At 36.8% G+C, this 21,140-nt stretch overlaps 1 protein-coding gene across 8 annotated transcripts in view; it reads left to right on the top strand.

The window, feature by feature from the left end:
* FRYL (FRY like transcription coactivator) overlaps positions 1-21,140 on the top strand; it is a 272,384-nt gene that overhangs the window by 210,383 nt on the left and 40,861 nt on the right. For 7 of the 8 annotated variants that reach the window (XM_012441093.3, XM_064366949.1, XM_012441090.2 and 4 more), the window contains 14 exons: positions 1,484-1,743; positions 2,092-2,232; positions 5,837-6,005; positions 8,185-8,269; positions 8,766-8,878; positions 9,844-9,994; positions 10,678-10,781; positions 11,744-11,929; positions 13,710-13,914; positions 15,080-15,201; positions 16,020-16,210; positions 17,894-17,988; positions 19,065-19,672; positions 19,961-20,058. In XM_012441093.3, coding sequence (XP_012296516.2) covers positions 1,484-1,743; positions 2,092-2,232; positions 5,837-6,005; positions 8,185-8,269; positions 8,766-8,878; positions 9,844-9,994; positions 10,678-10,781; positions 11,744-11,929; positions 13,710-13,914; positions 15,080-15,201; positions 16,020-16,210; positions 17,894-17,988; positions 19,065-19,672; positions 19,961-20,058 — 2,528 coding nt within the window. The remainder of the gene's footprint in view (positions 1-1,483; positions 1,744-2,091; positions 2,233-5,836; positions 6,006-8,184; positions 8,270-8,765; positions 8,879-9,843; positions 9,995-10,677; positions 10,782-11,743; positions 11,930-13,709; positions 13,915-15,079; positions 15,202-16,019; positions 16,211-17,893; positions 17,989-19,064; positions 19,673-19,960; positions 20,059-21,140) is intronic. The other variant, XM_064366933.1, reaches the window with a different exon arrangement.

Below are 21,140 nucleotides of genomic sequence, written 5' to 3'. Positions count from 1 at the left end.
AGGGAAAGAGAGGGGCAGAAGAGAAAGAAGATTTTTACTTTTAATGATTTATGGAAATTAAACAATATATAAAAGGCTCATGGGCTTTGGAATTGACCTTGTGTTTGAATCTTTGCCATTTGGTAATTGTTCAGCAAATTACTCTGACTCCACCCACCTCACAGGTTTGTCATAAGCATTAAAGTCGATGATTGTAAACATAACAGGAACATCATAGGCATCTCCTCTATATAGAACCAAAATTTGTGAGGTTCTTAATGGGTCAATTTAAAATTAATCTGTGTATAAAGATGTTCTTTTATCTTTTGATTACATTTTTATTCATTGTGATAAAAAAACCCATAAAATTTGCCATCTTAATCTTTTTTTTTTTTTTTTTTTTTTTTGAGACAGAGTCTTGCTCTGTCACCCAGGCTGGAGTACAGTGGTGCTTCATCTGCAACCTCCACCTCCTGGGTTCAAGCGATTCTCCTGCCTCAACCTCCTGAGTAGCTGGGATTACAGGCACGTGCCACCATACCCGGCTAATTTTTGTATTTTTAGTAAAGACGGGTTTCACCATGTTGGTCAGGTGGGTCTCAAACTCCTGACCCTCAGGATCCACCCACCTCAGTCTCCCAAAGTGCTGGGATTACAAGTGTGAACCACCACGCTTAATCTTAATCATTTTTCAGTTCCAGAATACACATTGTTGTGAAACAGACCTCTAGAACCTTTTCATCCTGCAGAACTGGAAGTCTATACCCACTAAACAACAATCCTCCTTTTCTCTCTGCCCCCAAGCCCTGGTAATCACAATTCTACTTTGTGTTTCTCTGGATTTGACTACTTTAGGTACTCCACATATGTGGAATCATACAGTATTTTTGTTTGTAACTGGCTTATTTCAGGTAGCATGTCTTCAAGCTTTAGCCATGTTTTGGCATATGACAGGATTTTTTTCCTTTTTTTCCCTTTTTAAGGGTGCATAATATTCTATTATATGTATATGCATTTGGTTTATTCATTCATCTGTCAATGGACGTTTCGGTTGCTTCCACTTACCTCTTCGCTCTTGTGAATTGTGCTGCTACAAACATGGATGTACAAGTATTTGTTTGAATTTCTGCTTTCAGTTCTTTTGAATGTATACTTAGGAGTGGGATTGCATGATCATATGATAGTTCTATTTTTAATTTTCTGAGGAATCACCATACTGTTTTCCATAAAGTATGTACCATTTTACAATGCCAACAACAGTGCACAAACATTTATTTTAGCTGCCAAAAGTATTTTGTATAAAATGTATGTGATTTATGTTAGTTGTTAACTGTATGATGCCATTGAGGTGAAATTTGCTAAAAGGAAAAACAGTACTCATACTTGTTAAGTGTAATGAGTAAAATGAATAAAATCTGGCTTCTGAAATCTGTTGAAATTAATTATGGATCAGAGGAAGCCGAAATTACATCAGTTCTCTTCTTTGACTTGTTTTCACTTTCAGAGATAAGCCAGAGAATCCAGACAGCTCACCCTGCTGGGCGCCAGGTAATGCTGCACTACCTGCTACCATGGATGAACAACATTGAGCTGGTGGACTTAAAACCTCTGCCCACAGCAAGGCGACATGATGAAGATGAAGATGATTCCTTAAAAGACCGAGAACTTATGGTGACTAGCAGGCGCTGGTTACGGGGAGAAGGATGGGGATCTCCACAAGCCACTGCAATGGTTTTGAACAATCTGATGTATATGACAGCAAAGGTAAAATGAGTTTTGTACTTATAATTGCTGCACAGAATTATTGAGTTAGTAGATGTGGTTAGAAACAGATGAAGATGTTCTGTAATCGTGTGATAACCAAACAAAAATGCATTATAAATTTTTCTTTTAAAAAAAACTTATTAGATATGAGTTTTTTAACTAAAACCATGTATGATTAATGATGTTTATGTTTAGATTTGTTGAAAGAAATGATTGTTTTTGTAAAGTGTGAAAATGATTAAAGCTATCTATACAAAACATTATTTCTTAATGTTTCATGGTATGACAAGTTTGGTTTTTATAGTAGGCAGTCATGACTAAAGTATCTTTTATGCGTATTGCATCTAGTATGGAGATGAACTGGCCTGGTCAGAGGTGGAGAACGTGTGGACCACACTTGCAGATGGCTGGCCAAAAAACCTGAAAATCATTTTGCACTTTCTGATCAGCATTTGTGGGGTGAATAGTGAACCAAGCCTCTTGCCTTACGTATGTATTCAAGTTTGTTTAACTTTAAAATACATATATATATTTACCAGTATCTTATAATGTCAGAGCATGGGCAGCAGTTGCCCGGGAGAGGTAAGGCAACGGCCAGATGAAGACAGTCAGGAAGTAGCACATGGATTTATTCATTGATTCAGTCAGCAAATGTTATCCATCATTATGACAGGCCAGCTGCTTCTCTGGGCATTACAATCTGATGGGTAATACAGAATTTATTCGTTGAACCTACATCTAATTTATTTGATGAATAAATCAGTAAGTTAATACAGTACAGTGTGATAGAGGAAAATTGCACAGTTCTGAGAGTAAAAAGCCTAGGAACCACAGCTGTCTAGAAGGATTCAAGATGACACTCGAGAGAAAGTGATATTGAAGCTGAAACCACACATTGGGGATGTTTCTAGTTTCTCCTAGGCAGAGCTGGCATTTAGATACAAGAACAGGATGGTGGGTGAGAGCTGAGTGCCTGTAGGATTGTCCTCCAGGCTACTGGAAGCAAGGGAAAGCGTGGTAAGAGATATAAAATTAAGAAGATAACATCTTTGCCTTCCAGGAGAGAAAGCAACATCCAAATCGGCCCAAGTCAAGAGTCGTTTGATACGAAACTATCAAACGAGAGGGTTAAATAGAATATACATACATGCACGCATGTCTTGTAGATACTGATATAGATATCCATCCTGTGGCAGCATCCCTCGGAAGTGTGGTCCAAGGAAGACTACTCCTACAGAAGGTTATCTAAAAGTTCTTACAGGCTGGGCACAGTGACTCATACCTATAACCTCAGCACTTTGGAAGGCTGAGGTGGGTGGATCACTTGAGGTCAGGAATCTGAGACCAGCCTGGCCAACATAGTGAAACCCCATCTGTACTAAAAATGCAAAAATTAGCCAGGTGTGTTGCTGCACGCCTGTAATCCCAGCTACTCAGGAGGCTAAGGCAGGAGAATTGCTTGAGCCCAGGAGGCAGAGGTCGCAGTGAGCCAAGATCACGCCACTGCACTCCAGCCTGGGCAACAGAGTGAGACTCTGTCTCAAAAATAATAATAATAATAAAATAAATTAAAAATAAGTAAGTGAAACCTCCTACAGATTCTATTTTAACCAAACCACTTAATAGCTTTGCTTTACCTAGCATTCCCTGAGTTCGCTTGGTCACTGAAAGCATCATTGCCAAGGTGTACCACAGGCGTAGCACCTTTGAGAAGTGCCTAGAGAACTGTTGGTGTATAGTACAAAACAACGTTACCCCACATCACCTCTCTGACTGTGTCTCCTGTATTCTCTGGGCTGCTCCAACCCTCAGCTGCACTGGCCCCCTTTGCTCCCGGCTCTCTGACCAGGCATTCCCTCCTCCAGGCCCTGGTACTCACTTGCCTGCTCTTTCCTCAGTTACCCACATTACTCACTCCCTGCCTCTTTCAGGTCCTCCTTCAGGTGTCAGTGCTTACTGGGACTTCTGCTGCCCATCCTGTCTAAAACTGCAAATGCCCCACCTCCGCACACATACTCCATTTCCTTTCCCTGCTTCATTGATCTTTCTGGCATTTAATCATCACCAAACACATGATATATTTTACCTATTTACCTCATTAGTTTTGCTTCAACCAGTAGATTGTAAGCTGCTTAAGAGTGGTAGTTTTTGTCTATTTGATTAACCGCTAAATCCCCATTTAGTAGTGCCTGGTACATAGAAGATACCCATTAATTGGATGAATGAATGGGGGAGTTAGAGCCAGAACTAGAAAAAGCCAAATGGAAATTTGGAGAATAGCCATTTTCCAGGAATTTAAAAGGAGCCATTTTTAATGTCAATAATAATTTATTGGTTCTGTTTTAAGTACTTATTATAGGTGCTTATTATAGGCATGGTAAAAGCACTTCATCCACATTATTTAATTCTCAGAATAAATCTGTGAGTTCGGTGAGATCACTGCAGTTTTACAGATGAGAAAATAAGGCAGAGAGAACAGTAATTTCCTCAAGGGCTCACTCCGTCACTTAATAGATCTAGAATTCCAACCCAGATCTGGTTGTGAAGTCAGTAAAAGCTTCATGGAGTAGAGTTAAGGTGGGGAATGGGGCTTGAAGACTTGATAGGATTAGGGTTGGGAGTGATCCGTAGTGAGGCAGAAGGAAGCCACAGAGGCAGGAATGCACACAGTGTGCTCAGAGGAGGCGGAACCTGAGAGCAGTGAGAACTAGCAAGTAGGGCCTATTGGATGGAGTCAAGAGCCATGCATGGAAGGTAATCATTGTAAGTGTAATAATGTAATCAATCAATGTAATCAAAGTGTAATCAGTGTAATCAATGATTATCACTGGGTAATCATTGTAAGAGTTTTGGCCAGGCACAGTGGCTCATGCCTGTAATCCCAGCACTTAGGAAGACCAAGGCTCGTGGATCACCTGAGGTCAGGAGTTCAAGACCAGCCTGGCCAACATGGCGAAACCACGTCTCTACTAAAACTACAAAAATTAGCTGGGCGTGACAGCAGGCACCTGTAATTGCAGCTACTCTCGAGGCTACGGCAGGGAGAATTGCTTGAACCTGGGAGGCAGATGTAGCAGTGAGCCACGATGCTGCCACTGCACTCCAGCCTGGGCGACAGAACAAGACTCCATCTTAAAAAAGAAAAAAAAAGAATTTTGTTGTGACATAATAAATCATGTTTTAAGAGTCATCCAGGGGTCATCTAAAGGAGGGCTTTTCATACGTCTGTAAGAATATGAATCATTCTGATTCTGGAGGTGGGGGTGGGCCTGAGATTCTCTATTTCTAGCAAACTCCAGATGACGATGCCTGTCTTGCTGCGACCACATTTTGAGTAGTAAGGATTAACGCAGGGAGAAAAGGAGATATGCTGATCAGTTACGAAGTTATTTCAGTAATATTCATTACTAAAACATATGTATAATATATACTACTGAAATGTTTTTCTACTTACTTAACTCATACTATGTTACTAGCCATTTTTAAAGTGCATTATAAACCTTATCTCATTTAATCTTCCTAACAGCTGTATGAAGTAGGTGCTATTACTGCCCCTATTTTGCAGATGAGAAAACTAAGAGTAACTTTCCAAATGATAGAATTAGTAAGTGGTATATCCACATTCCAAACCAGACAATGTATAGTTTGAGTTCTAGTTTAGTTCTGGTTTCTTGCTCTTAATGACTACTCTGGTTGACTGTAGGGAATGGGGAAGGCAGAACAAAAGATAAACCCTGAGTTTGGAGGCTAGCTAACTAAAAATCAGAGGAAAATCTTAAGGTGTTATTAACTGGAAGTATTTCCATTAAAAAATTTTTTACAGAAAAGCAAAAAAGCAAAGAAAGTGCATAAAGTAGAAACCACTGAACATGTTCATTTCATGCTAATTAGACCTAACATCGCGAGTTAGAGGGAGGACCGTGTTGATAAAGCTGATTCATGTTTTCTTGTTGATCAGCGCCAATTTTGATTTAGATTGTGTTTATTCATCTACCATTTAAAGTTGAACTTACTCTGATAAAATTTGTCTCAAGAGAAATGAATGAGATAAAAACTTTGCTTTTTCTTTTCTGAACAATTTCTTTTGTGACAGGTGAAGAAGGTCATTGTATATTTAGGTAGAGATAAAACAATGCAGTTACTAGAAGAGCTGGTGAGTGAGCTTCAGCTGACTGATCCTGTCAGTTCAGGGGTCACTCACATGGATAATCCCCCGTATTATCGCATCACTTCCAGCTATAAAATCCCTTCTGTCACCTCAGGTGAGAAATTTGTTAAAACTGATTGCTTTGTGAGATGATAGACATTTTTATCTGCTTCACTCTATGGTCACCATTTTAGGGTCTCAGTGTCCCATAGCATCATGTTATGAATCTCAGATATATACAATACAATTTATTAAAAGAAAAAAATCTTCCTTGTATGGAAAGAGAAGATTTACATAATTATTAATTTCAACAATAGTTTGTTGTATGTTTAAATATTATGGTTAAGAAAAAATCAAATGTGAATCATGTATGGTGATTAATTTGATGAGACTTTGTAAATCCTCATGAGTAAAGCAATTCGACAATGTAAGTATTATTAATATACATAAAAGTAATATTACACACTTATTCAGAGATGGAATATAAATTTATTTATTCCCTACATAGCACATGCTTTTTTTTTTTTTTTTTTTTGAGACAGAGTCTTGCCCTGTCACCAGGCTAGAGTGCAGTGGTGCAATCTCAGCTTACTACAACCTCCACTTCCCAGGTTTAAGTGATTCTTCTGCCTCAGCCTCCCGAGTAACTGGGACTACAGGCACACACCACCACACCCAGATAATTTTTGTATTTTTAGTAGAGACAGAGTTTCACCATTTTGACCAGGATGGTCTGATCTCTTGACCTCGTGATCCACCCGCCTCGGCCTCCCAAAGTACTGGGATTATGGGTGTGAGCCTGGCTTATATGCTTATAAGTTGAAATTATTTGTGTAATTTCACATTATAGTTATTTGGGTATATATTATATATCATATCCAATCAAATGTGTGTGTGTGTATATACACTTATCTGTATGTACATATATTAAAATTATTGTAATATTTTGAGTTGAAGAAACTATATCCCTAATAGAAGAACCTCCAATGAAATTCAAAATAGTAAAATGGCTATTGTAGATGAAATTTCTATGAAACTGTTACTCAGTTTAAGTGTTTTCAGCATGCTAATAACAACATTGTATAACTAGAAATATTTTAAATTATGTCTTTATAATTTATTTTTATCATCTCTTAGTCCATTTGTTTTATTTTCTAGGAGATGTCTAATAATGCTTCTATTGAATTTTTCATATCTACTAGAATGTTTTTAATTCCAAAGTTTCATTTAACTTTTTAAAGTAGCATCCTATTTATGTCTCATGGTTGGACTGTTGTTCCATATCTGATACTTACAAAGTTTTCTTCTCCCAGCATAAATCCTCATTTTCTCCACATTACTGTTTTGTCTTGATAAAACTTTTCTCAAAAGCCTACCAATTGTAGATCTGTCTTTTCATAGAGAGTAGAATATTAAAAATGTATAAGTTCTATAAGTATATATGGAACTTGGTGATGGTGTCTTTTGTTGTACCATGATTTCAGTGATGCCAACATCTGTAGGTCTTTTCTCCTAGATTTATCAAATTCCTAGAGAAAACTCTACTAGTCATTTGCCTTCAGAGGGTGTGTCTGTGAATATATATAGATGCGCGCACACAAGTGCATACACGCGCGCACACACACACACCCCTTTGGATTATATTTATACACACACATACACAGTCTTCAAACTTTCTGGAAGCCCAGTGGGGTAAGAAGGATCTAGGGGTGCAGTCTCAAATTTTAGCATGTGCATTTTCATTTAATGCCCCTGTTCTTCGTAAGGTGCCTCCTCTTTCAGGAGGACATGGCATGCCCTAGTTCAGGAATATTCTGATTTACTATAATCAGAAAAGTCTTCTAGAAGTGGGGAAAGATAGCCACCCAGCTACAAGAGGCAAGAAAGTAGATTTGGGGGACCAATTATAAAATAGATTGATTGTCAGTTAGGTTTCCTATTTTTAGCACCACCTTCAACCCTTGTTTCCAGAGGTTCTTGATGCTTCTCATCCCTGAGCCCTTTAGGGGTTCAACAATATAAATATGGAAGCTTCTTGGTCTCCACCCCTCAACCACATTTGGATTCAGCCTTCTCAACACTTAATTACTTCTTGTTCATTTGTATTCTAGCATCCAAAAATTTGTTCATCTTGTCTCCTTTCCCTTTTGGTCCTTATGAGGACTTTCCTTTTTAAAAAATGACGTCAGTCTCATTTTAGTGAAGTTTTGCTATTAATAATTTGAGATCTTTTGTTCTTATGGGGTTATTCTGGGTTTATAGATTCACAAGTACTGCTTTGTCTTTGATTACAGGAACTACTTCCAGTAGCAATACAATGGTAGCTCCCACAGATGGCAATCCAGATAATAAGCCCATTAAAGAGAATATTGAAGAGAGGTAAGTACTTCTCTGTTCTTTATTAGCCTTTCAGTTTGACAGATACTGGTTGTCATCAGAATAAATGATATTTTCTGCATTGAAATGTGGATGTTGCTGTGTTAAAAGTTCAAGTGAAAAAAAATATTATTTCCATACTGAAAATTTTCCATATTGAGAGTTTAAACATTAAAGATGCTAGCCTGTTAGATTTTGTTATATGCTGTAATGCACGAATAGGTGGTGTATGGTAGGTCACTTTTTGTATGCTTAAAGTTTGAGACCTATATAAATGGTATTTATTCCACCTGTTTTATATTCTAGAATATTTTAGGTAGAAATCATTTGTTAAAAGTTTAAGCTTTTGGATTATAAGGTGGAAATTAATATATATCATAGTAAACTTTTGTTAATATTTTGTGTACTATTGTCCTTTTTTAAACCTAGCAAGTGAAACATAAAGTATAAATACTATTGCACTATGAACTGTGACTAACTTCAGTGATCATTCCCATAGCTATGTGCACCTGGACATCTACAGTGGACTAAACAGTCATTTGAATCGGCAACATCACAGACTAGAATCCCGATACAGTAGCAGCTCTGGAGGATCTTATGAAGAAGAAAAAAGTAATAAATTCCAAATGTTTTTAATATAACTATAAGGGTGAGGTATATTGTTAATTACATTAATGTTAATAAATGTATTTTTTCAGTAAATTGTTTTTAAAAAGAGTATTTAACTGCCACTAGTGGTGTTCCAACATAATTTGAAACATCTTGATTTTAAAAAGCAACATAAGTGGGGGACATTTGTTTTTTAAACACAGATTTCCTATAGATAAGTCACAAGGAACATAAGAACTGGTTCTCAGGAAACATCATAGAACAAATACTGGAAACAGGCTGATCTTTTTAGCAGGATTGCTCCTTCTGCATGAATTCACATTTTCCTATAAAGGTTCTCCCTTGCAATTGCAAAGTGAGTAATCTACCCAGGTTTCACTATAACATTAAGGTAGGGTATCACAGAAGCATAGCCTTTCAGACTGGAAAGGGACCCTGAAGATGATCTGGTCCAATCTCCTCATTTTGCACATGATGGAACTGAGGTCCAGAGAGGTTAAGTGACTTACCCACGTCACACAGAATTCACATTTCCTGACATTTTTGACTGCACCCCGCAGCCCTGCTGTGGTAGAACAGAGTTCCTTTCAAGATGGAGCTGTGTTGGCCCCGTCTCAGGATATTTAGAACTGAATAACTTACCAGAAGGCCTTTTGTTACAAGGCAGCTTCACCGATAATGTGATCTCCTGGCTTGGACATCACTGATGGAATCACGATGAAATGCTAATATAGTTTTGCTTTGACATACAGGGTGGAACCTAAATTGATCTCTTTCTCTCTCTCCCTCTTCCTGGTTTGCTTACAATATTTGTGCCTAGACCTTCCTAGCAAAAATATGTTGAAATAGTGGGAAATTATTTTTTTATCACTTTCCAATACTATATAAATAGTCGGGATCTTACTAGAGTTTGCTTATATTGGCAGAAATTAGATGGTGTAGAAAATGAGATCATTTTATCTTGATAGGTGATTCAATGCCACTTTATTCTAATTGGCGACTGAAAGTGATGGAGCATAACCAAGGAGAGCCACTGCCCTTCCCACCAGCTGGAGGCTGCTGGTCACCACTGGTGGATTACGTGCCTGAAACGTCATCACCTGGATTACCTCTTCACAGGTGGACTACAGCGTCATTCCTTTTTCATATGAGCCAAGTTGCTGCTGAACACTGTCGGCTTTCTTTATGCTATCTGACAACACAGAATAAAAGCAATCTTCTTTATGGGGATACTGCAACACAGATCAATGTGTTTAGATTCTAAGAAATCTAAAAAACTCAGAATTCTAACAACTTTACAAAATTAATATTATTAAATCTAATTCTGCTGCTGCTTTTCTGGGTGTCTGGCATAGTTACTTGACCTTTCTGGGACCCAGTTACTACATCTGAAAAATATGACTTTCTTATGGTAGGCACTATTATTTTGCATCAACTTAAACTGAATTCTACTTAGCAAAATCACATCAGAGCAATTACTGCATTCTTTCAAAATGTATTAATGCACCAAACACATATTTGAACACCTACTGTGGCAAGCAGTGTGCTAAGTCTCAAGGTTGAAAGATGAAGAAAATGTGGCTCCTGAGTTCAAGGAGCCCTTAGCCCTTATGTTCTGTTCCATCTCTTTATCTTAATGGTTAACGTTTTCTTCAGCTGTATTTGTTTTTCCTCCTCTTTCCTTGATAAGTTGTATTTTTCCATGAAATGCGAAATTAAAGTCTTCAAGTAATTTTGTACCAAAGTTTCTCTAGGTTTACTGAGATCTAGTAAAACGTTAATGAAACTCTTATTTGTCATAGGTGTAACATAGCAGTGATCCTTTTGACTGATCTGATCATTGATCATAGTGTGAAGGTGGAATGGGGAAGCTACCTCCATCTTCTTCTTCATGCAATTTTTATAGGTAATAAATATTTGGTTCTAATTCTTTCATTTTATATTTTTATGGTAATTTAAAAGCAATATGGTGTTAAGAAAGTTTTTACATGTTTCTCTTTCCTGTTATTTGTTTGTTATTTCCATGACACTTTTCACTATGATTCCTCTGGTCTATTGGGGAGCTATTCCTGGCCTCTCTTCTAACCACAAACATGTCTGTTACCCCCATACCCCTCCATAAAAATGTCTATTATCCCCTATTCCTGTCCTATGGCTTCACCTGCCCACACACAAACACAAACACATATATACTCTACGAAGGAAAAATTCTATTGCTTTGGCAAGAGTCAAATTAACTTACCTCTGGGATTGGAAACTTTCAGAGTGAATGAAAAGTTGAAATACATTCTAAGTATTTCCCAGAAGAATTGGATTGGTGGGTACCCTGATTATTACACCTGAAAATTATCACACCTGAAACTCCATCATACCTTCTGTGACAAACACGTGGGATCTATCATATCTATAATGCGCTTGATGCTTATAGGATTGGCTTCCTGAAGCAAGTCAAGATAGCCATCTCCTTATAAGTTTTCCTGATGTGCACCCTTATTGTTGGTGCATTACTTTATTCCTTCAGTTAATCACATACTGACTTTCCGTTAACATGCTAAGCACACAAAAAGCCTACCTTTAAAAAAAATTTCATTTCCACAAATTTTTTTTATGTTATGTAACAGTAATAATTTTTAAGGGATCACTAAATTTTAGACATGAAACACATTTACCTTATCTTGAGTCTCCCTAGTAGTATAAGGCAGTAGGCTATTGTAAAAGTATGTAACAACGGCAATAAAAAACTATATAATACGTCATCTTCCATGAAATCTTTCATATAATTTCTCCTTTTCTTCAAAATGTGAGTTTGGTAGTAAGAATACTCATTATTTCTCTTTATTGATGATGTTTTTCTACTATCCTTTTTAGGGTTTGACCACTGCCACCCTGAGGTGTATGAACATTGTAAACGCCTGCTTCTGCACTTATTAATAGTAATGGGACCCAACAGTAACATCCGAACTGTTGCTTCTGTCCTTCTCAGGAACAAGGAGTTTAATGAGCCCAGGGTGCTTACAGTCAAACAAGTTGCACACTTAGATTATAATTTCACAGGTATTTACTTCAAAAGTACAATTTGAAAGTAGAATTATACTTTATTAATTTGGAATCCTGCATTAGAGAAAGTCAACTAAGTAGAAGTTGAAATACTAGAGAACATTTTAAAAATATTGTTATATTATTTTAAATACCATTTAAATTCTTTACTAATAAAAGAAGGGATTAAATTTAAAGTATTTGAGTCTGCGTTACCTCGAAGGGTCTTTATCACAAGATTTAAGTCATGAATATGTAAGTTGAGGACATAATGAAACAGTGCTTAATTTATTGAGGACTAAAGACGAAAAAGATGTTGAGCTTGTATTAGATTCCTCTTACTTGCAGTATCTGAAAACTGACAAAGTAAGGCATTTTAAATTTTGTTATCCATTTGATTATATTTACTGCATTGAAAACATACATTTTGAAATAGCGAAGTCCAAATTAATGAGACTTACTACAGTTTATTTCACTGTCAATGTTAAATTTTTTTTAACTTTGTAATGTATATTTTCTTATTTCCTAATAACTCTAACTTATTTCTTTCATTCATCAGTACTATCAGGCTAATAACAGGTGATCTAGAAATTTTTTTTAGAGATTGAAATAAAATTACCTTATTTTTTTAAATCATACAGTGTCAGATAAAGGGTTCATGAATTTTAAAGTTAGTTAAAACCCTGTTATTTATTTAAAATTCTATAGTTAGTAAGAAAACAATTATTAGGAAACAGCCTTTTAAAACTATGATTAAAAGAAAAATTGAATGAGGTTTACTGCCTTTTTATAAAAAGCACCTTTATTCAAAATTCCATAGCTTGTTTGTTTTTAAGGCTCCTTTTGCCAATTTGTAAATATGGGCATTAGTAATTACCTTGAACAGTTTTTTAAAAAATAATTAGGCCAGGCACTTTGGGAGGCCAAGGTGGACAGATCACCTGAAGTCAGGAGTTTGAGACCAACCTGGCTAGCTAACATGGTGAAAACCCGTTTCTACTAAAAATACAAAAAATTGAGGCAGCAAATCATACTGCCACGTGTGCACCTATGCAACAACCTTGCATGTTATTCACATGTACCCCAAAACCTAAAATGCAATTAAAAAAAAAAAAATACAAAAAATTAGCCAGGCATATGGTGCGTGCCTGTCATCCCAGCTATTGGGGAGACTGAGGCAGGAGAATCGCTTGAACCCGGGAGGTAGAGGTTGCAGTGAGCCAAGATTGCGCTATTGCTCTCCAGCTAGGGCAACAAGAGCGAAACTCAGTCTCAAAAATAATAATAATTATTATTATTATTGATGCACTATGTGTATTTCAAATAGATTTGAGTCTTTCTGCAATTAAAATGATCAAAAATTATAGAAAATTTTCCATAAAAAGAAAATTTTGATTATATTCCTATAATCAAAAATTTAGAAATTTTTCCAAAAAAAAATTTTGCATTAAAAATCAGTTCATATTATAGAAATGTGACTGACAAGGAATGTTGACAAAATATGCCAAAATATTAGGAAACTGCCACTTGCAATTTTCTTCAGCAGATGGCGGCAGAGCACTGCACAGTACATTCAAATTGCTAAGTTTTCAAGCTGTGAAACGATGTTTGCCCCAAAACTTACTTGCTGTAATTTGGTGTTTATGAGGATCAGCAGGAGAGCTGATTGACATCAGCTTGTGCTGACAGATTTCCTCATGTGTCCCACAGAGTCTATAAGAAACGACAGTTTAATTCTATAGGTATTTTGTGAGATTCTTTCATGTTTTAGGTATTCATGACGATCTTTCTCTTTCAGCAGGCATTAACGATTTTATACCTGATTACCAGCCCTCCCCTATGACTGACTCAGGGCTTAGCTCAAGTTCTACCTCTTCTAGTATCAGCTTAGGAAATAACAGTGCTGCCATGTCACATCTGCACACCACTATCCTCAATGAGGTTGACATCTCAGTGGAGCAGGATGGAAAAGTCAAAACCCTCATGGAATTTATTACCTCAAGGTAACACTGGCAGCTCTTAGCATCCCAGCAGTGTATGTGTTAAGTCATTCTCTCATTGATCAGGTATTATGAGCCATATTTTTCTGAAATGCCATTGATGTGAAATACACAGGTTTGTATTGTGCAGTACTTTGAAAATTAGGATGCAACCAAAGACTCTTCTTTTGTACCAATGCAGTTATACCTCAGAAGGACTTTAATCATATCTGGTTATTTAATGCCCAAAGAGAATGCAGTATTATCTGAACATATATTTTATTTTTATTAGCTACATCAATCAATCATCAAATATTTATTTATGGTCTACTCTTTGAAAGGCACTGTAAGTAGAGAAGGAATATAGATTGGGAGAAAGGGCATGGTATTCCATTGCAAGAACAAAATCATAGGAGCACAAGAAAACAGTATGTTTGGAAATGATGAGGAATCCACTCTGACTGTAATACAGAGAACAGAGAGTTATTCTAGATGATTCTGGAAAGTTTGGGAGAGTTCAAACTGGAGGGCCATGAAGCCCAGGCCATAAGGTTGTAGATTACATTGAACATCATTAAGCTGGGGGAAGGGTGGGAGGCATAATTTAATAAATATGTGGAGAAAATCAGCCCCATAACAGTGTGTAGGATGCATTAGAGGGGGAAGGAACCGGAAGCAGTGTGTAGTGGGTTCTCGGGGCACTTTGGGCCTGTGGTAATAAAGAGCTTAACCGAGGTGGTAGCAGAGAATGCAAAGACATTTTAAAGAAAGAATCAAGGAGACATTATTCTGTCCTAAACTTAGCCTATAGTTTTAGCTAGTAAATTATTCTCACTGCATTTCACCAGTAAATTATTTTCTTGCATTACAATCTAAATACAGATTATATTTTTACCTATAACACATAAGCAGTAACCAATATACTTCTCACTTGGCAAAAGTTGGCATCTTTTTCTACTACCTCAGAGAGAATTTGACTGGTGTGATGGTAGACATTGAAAATTAGATCTTTCTCTCCTGGCTGTAGATTATTACATATTCATGTACCTAAGTAGTAGTAGTAGACTGTGACCTATTTATTTAACTACCATCCTTTCTAATTGTAAAGATGTCACTTAGGCAAGCATGAGTACAACTGTTAATCACAAGTGAAAAATCCAAGGAAATTACCTCTGTTCTCTATTTTCAGAAAAAGAGGGCCTCTTTGGAACCATGAGGATGTTTCCGCCAAGAATCCTAGCATAAAGAGTGCTGAACAGTTAACTACATTTTTGAAACATGTGGTTTCTGTTTTTAAGCAGTCAAACTCAGGTATCTTTTAAGAAATATTTCAAATGATATTTTAGTTTTAGTGACATTTTGATGTGATGTCAATTTTTGATAATGCTTAGTAAAAAGTTAATAGTTGATATATGATATGTCTAAAATTAAAAATCTCAGACAAGTTTTCTTTTTTAACTTATTAATGATAACAGATCTGTTTTCACTGAAGAAAAATTAAGTTACTTAAAAATAAGAAAGCTATCTATGAATTGCTGGGCTTCTGTGTTTGATGGCATCATAAAATTACAAGACAATTGTGTATTATGAAAAAATTACATTAAATGGACATATATAGAAATGGGAAACTGAAAAAAAAAATTTGTGCTAGTATAGGCTTCAGTAATCTGAAATTTAACACATTCTGAAAATCATAGTAAAATTGTATATGTCTAGAGCAATGATTCTCAACTAGGGGACATTTGCCAATGTCTAGAGACAGGGTCACATTATGGGTTGGGGGCAAGGGGTTACTACTGGTATCTGGTGGGTTGAGGCCAGAGACACTGCTAAACATCACACCCTGCTCAGGGCAGTCCTTCCAACAAATAATTTTCTGGCTTATAAGGTCAGTAGTGCCAAGGTTGAGAAACCCTGGTCTCAAGGATTGCTTCCCTAAAAATTAAAGAGTCATTGAAAATGCAAATGGAGTTTAATCAAAGAAAAAGCATTGACATAAATTGTGAGTGCCTATCTGGTTTGCCAGATAGTGTGCTAACTGCTAGTTTTAAAATGATTCACTTCTGATTATAAACCCAATAGTATTCTAAAGAACAAGAACAATCTACTTGTTTCCTTTGCATTCACAGAAGGAATTCATTTGGAACATCATCTTAGTGAAGTTGCTCTGCAAACAGCACTTTCCTGTTCTTCTCGACACTATGCTGGGAGATCCTTTCAGATTTTCAGGGCCCTAAAGCAGCCTCTCACTGCAACTACACTTTCTGATGTTCTCTCCAGACTTGTAGAAACTGTAGGGGATCCAGGAGAAGATGCACAGGTATTTATTTCCTTACATTCTTCCAGCAGTTATTGAGCAGCTACTAGTTGTCAAGGATTTATTGTCAATAGAGATTGCTATAGCTGGAGCAAGATAACAGGTGTCTAGAATTATAGTCAGATGTTGGGCAGGCAAAGAATTAAGAGACAAAGTTAATTTTATAATTAATATCTAATAACCTAATTAAATCAACTGTTTAGTGCCTATCAGAAGAAGCTTTACACTCGCCCACTCGTAACACACACCCCCCTAGATACTAACCTGGGATGATCACAAGGTAAAAAAGATACAAAGTTAAATTTAAATGTAAAGTGGAACATTGATTTTCATTGTTTAAGATAAGTGAACTATTGCACTAGAGAACTTCAGTTTGTACAGATGAATGATTTTATTAACACTGTTAGAAATACCAGGGATACAGTGATGAATGAGACAAATTCCTGACATTCTAGAGCTCATATTCTATTGGGGGAAACAAGCCTTTAGTCTTCCAATTATGCATAACATAATTTATCCTATTGCTAATGCTGTGAAAATAATAAGGTAATAAGATTAAAGGAGAGGGAATTGTTTTACATATGATAATCCATCTGAGAAGGTGATTTTTGAAGAGATACTGAAATGAAGTAGGCTCTGTTATGATCTGGGGAAGTACATTTCAGGCAGAGGAAAATAGGACTAACAAGTGCAAAGGCCCTGAGGCAGAGGCAGTAGGGCTGTTCTGAGGAGCGTCAAGAAATTCAGTGTATCCGGAATACGTTGCAGGATGTGTAGCAGGAAATTAACGAGGTAGACAAGTTCAAATCATGTAAGGCCTAGTAAGCCCTGGTGAGAGGCAGGACTTCACTCTTAATTGATGGGAAACTACTCAGACATTTTGAGGGAAGGTAGGTGATGGATGTCATTTGTTTTTTTGAAAAACTCATTCTGACTTTGGGGTGAAATCTCTAGGAAGGGCAAGAGTGGAGGCAAGAGAGGTCAATTAGGAGGTTATTCTAAGGGTCCAGCTGAAATGGTGGTAGCTTAGACTAAGGGAAGTTATGGAGGTAGAGGAAAGTGGTCAGATTTAGTATATATTTTAAAAGTAATGTTTTTGGCCAGACGCAGTGCCTCATGCCTATAATCCCAGCACTTTGGGAGGCTGAAACAGGCGGATCACCTGAGGTCAAGAGTTCAAGACCAGCCTGGCCAATGTGATGAAACCTGTCCCTACTAAAAATACAAAAATTAGCCAGGTGTGCAGACACATGTCTGTAGTCTCAGCTACTCAGGAGGCTGAGGCAGGAGAATCACTTGAACCCAGGAGGCAGAGGTTGCAATGAGACAAGATTGTGCCACTGCACTTCACCCTGGGCAATAGAGTAAGACTCCATCTCAAAAAACAAACAAAAGTAATATTTTCAAGACTTGCTGGTGGATTCAGTTTAGATGTGAAAGAAACAAGGATAATTCCTAGATTTCTAACCTGAGCAATTTTGAGTGAATTGTGGCACCATTACAATCAATTTATACACCATTAATTTGATGGGTTTGCTTCAATCAGCAAGATCATGTTGCTGAAGAGTTTAATCATGTTGTAACATTAACATAGAGTTTGTTCTATTTTTAAATCCCATTGGGAAGTTCATTGCAATTTCTTTATTCCAGAGCATAATTAATTAAAATCTGTCTTTTTCCCCTCAGGGATTTGTGATTGAGCTGCTTCTCACATTGGAATCTGCAATTGATACTTTGGCTGAAACCATGAAGCATTATGATCTTCTTTCTGCCCTTTCTCAGTAAGAATTTAAACCAGGCAACCTAATATGTAGAGAACTTGAATAGCTAATTACGCATAACTATAACTTTTTAAATTCTAATACTGTTAGTGAGCATAATACCCCCAAATCAGATGGATTACCCGTGGGGAGATGGGCCACAGACAGTGAGGGCTTGTGAAAAATCCTAGTGCTGATTTTCGCAGTGGTGTTCTTCTGATGTGCTGGTCAGAGATCTTTCCGCTGGGCCCCTTCATTCCTGCCACATTCAGCATCCTGTTGCTGCCCCGCCCCCACTGTAGCCGACCTGGGAGCCTTAGGACTCTCCCACCTTTCACATATTGTTCCTTCTCCCTGCAACTGCCTCTCTCCCCACTTTCTCTGCCTTGCAAGGCCAGAATTGACTAATCCTTCAAGTCCCATCCCAAATATTACTTCTAGCTAAGCATTTCTAACTTCCTCAGGATAGTGCTAATTATTCCATCCTTTGGGTTCTCACCGTGGTTTTTTTTTTAATATATTAATAATAGCAATTAACAGGCTATAAATTTATCCATTCACATATCTATCCCCTCTTCCAAAAGACTTTGTTTAACATTCCTTCCTTTTCTATATGGCTGGCAAACATAAAAAGCAGTCAGTCAATATTTTCTTCATAAAAATTGGATGTGAGGGAGGAGGAGAAATCAAAAATAAATTTTTGAGCTTAGCTCTTTTAGAAAGAGTGTGTCATTGACAGAAATAGGGACATAAGGACCATCAAGTTTGAGGAAAAGACAAATGAAGTCAGCTTTGGACATAATATATGCCTAAATCCCAGAGCTGAAAGTAATTAGTGATTACTATGGCAGAATTTTTTCAGCAAGTAGAACCTCATCTCAACTCAAAGGAAACCATTAGCCTCAGGAGAAAAGGTACTGTTGTACATTTTGTTTGAATTTGGAGGGAAAACTGAAATTTGATTCAACAAAGTCAAATATACTGAAAAATGATTTTTCTGGTACCAGTTACTATTTTTCAGTGTTTTCAGAAGTAAAATTAATATAGCAAAAGAAGTGACTGTGTAGACATTCATCTATTCTTTCTTTTTTTTTAAGAACCTCATATCATGATCCTATAATGGGAAACAAGTATGCAGCTAACAGGAAAAGCACTGGACAACTCAATCTAAGCACAAGTCCCATTAACAGTAGCAGTTATTTGGGATATAACAGTAATGCAAGAAGTAACTCTTTGAGATTAAGTTTAATTGGTGACCGAAGAGGTGACCGGCGGCGGAGTAACACACTGGATATAATGGATGGACGGATAAACCATAGCAGTAGTTTAGCAAGGACTAGAAGCCTTTCCTCTCTAAGAGAGAAAGGAATGTATGATGTGCAGTCCACTACTGAGCCTACCAACTTGATGGCCACCATTTTTTGGATAGCAGCATCTTTATTAGAATCAGATTATGAATATGAATACCTCCTGGCTCTCAGGCTTCTCAACAAACTGCTTATCCATTTGCCTTTGGATAAATCAGAGAGTCGAGAGAAGATTGAAAATGTACAAAGCAAATTGAAATGGACGAATTTTCCAGGACTTCAGCAGCTCTTCCTTAAGGGTTTTACCTCAGCATCTACACAAGAAATGACCGTGCACCTCCTCAGTAAACTCATTTCTGTCTCCAAACACACATTGGTGGATCCTTCCCAACTGTCAGGTGATGTTAATATAATTGCCCCAGCACTTTGCATTTTATGTAGTGAAATGTAAACTAATCATTTGTTTTGAAATCTACTAATTTCTGCTTTTCTGCAAGTAGTCATGGTTTTTATACGTTAGGTAGCTTAAATTATTTGGTAAAAGCCAAAAAAGAATTAGAAGATCAAGTATCCCAGGATCTTCTGAAAAGAAAATGGTTTCTGTGAACCATCTAAAAAAGTACCTTTAACTTTTAAAATAATGTGCAATAAAATTGGTTATTGTTTGCTTTTTTTTGTTTTGATAGGCTTTCCTCTTAACATCCTTTGCTTATTGCCTCACTTAATCCAGCATTTTGACAGCCCAACTCAGTTTTGCAAAGAAACAGCTAGTCGAATAGCAAAGGTAAGCAAATGTTATGCTGAAAGATAACACTATAGGGAAATTACTTTGTAGTCCATCTTAAGGGAGGGGGAAATCTCTTAAAAATCCTTTTATTGTCACTTCCCATATGAATTTTGCATTTAAATTTTTATTTTTATGCACATAAAGGAGTTACATAGTAATGGTGTCAATTACAACTGCTCAAATGACAGTAAATAAAACTATTTAATTAGAGTAACACTCCTCTGGGTCTGAGTCTTTTTCTGCTCTTTTTCCCTACTTCTACTTCTCTGTCTGTCTCATTCATTTGTTTATCCACTACCAAATATTTACTGAGCACTGGGTTAGATGCTGCAAAAATGATGAGCAAAGTAGATAGTATACTTTGTCATGGAGAATGAAGTCAAGTAAGTAGACAGTAACCAGAGAGTCTAATTTGGTGTTTTATCAGTGGAAATACTCAAGGAGGACACAAAAAGAAAGTCTTCCTAGAAGAAGTGATACCTAAGCTGACTTAGATCACTATTGAAGAATGGATAGGAATAACCAAAGTAACATCCCTGGATGAGAGGCAAAGTGAAGGGCAGTTCGGGGTTTCCAGTTTTCCAGGCAGAAGAAATTACAGGTGCAGAGGTTCTGAGGTAGAACAGGGCATAATCTGTTGGAGGATTTGGAAAGTTCTCTTGTCTCTTTTTGTTTGCCTTTTTTCTTTTTAACACTCTTTCTCTTTATCTTCTCTCTCTACTCCCTTCATTCTTTTTTTCTTCCTTATTTGGCTCTAAAAGAGCCAAATCTAAATCATACGGTTTTAGAAACAGTGACATAGCTATTTGTAAATTATTTAACATTTGTTTAAAAGTATTATAGCTCTTAATTTTAGAAGAATGTGATTTTGACATTTTGTATTTTTAGTAGTCCCCTCTCAAGAATAATAAAGAACTCTCAAACAGCCTGCCTTTTGCTTAAATATAATTCCTAACTTTTTTTGGTCAGTTATTGAGTCTGGAGGAAAAAACGCTTTTCAGACTGAAAATATAAACAGTTCTAAGAAAGAGTTATATAAATTTACAAGTAGCATACATATCACAGGAAATTTGGTGAAC

Source organism: Aotus nancymaae, unplaced genomic scaffold, assembly GCF_030222135.1.
Source record: "Aotus nancymaae isolate 86718 unplaced genomic scaffold, 86718_ANA_hifiasm-v0.15.2.pri h1tg000006l, whole genome shotgun sequence".
In the NCBI taxonomy this organism is placed as follows: Eukaryota; Metazoa; Chordata; class Mammalia; order Primates; family Aotidae; genus Aotus; species Aotus nancymaae.
This window is presented reverse-complemented; position numbering and strand designations above follow the sequence as displayed.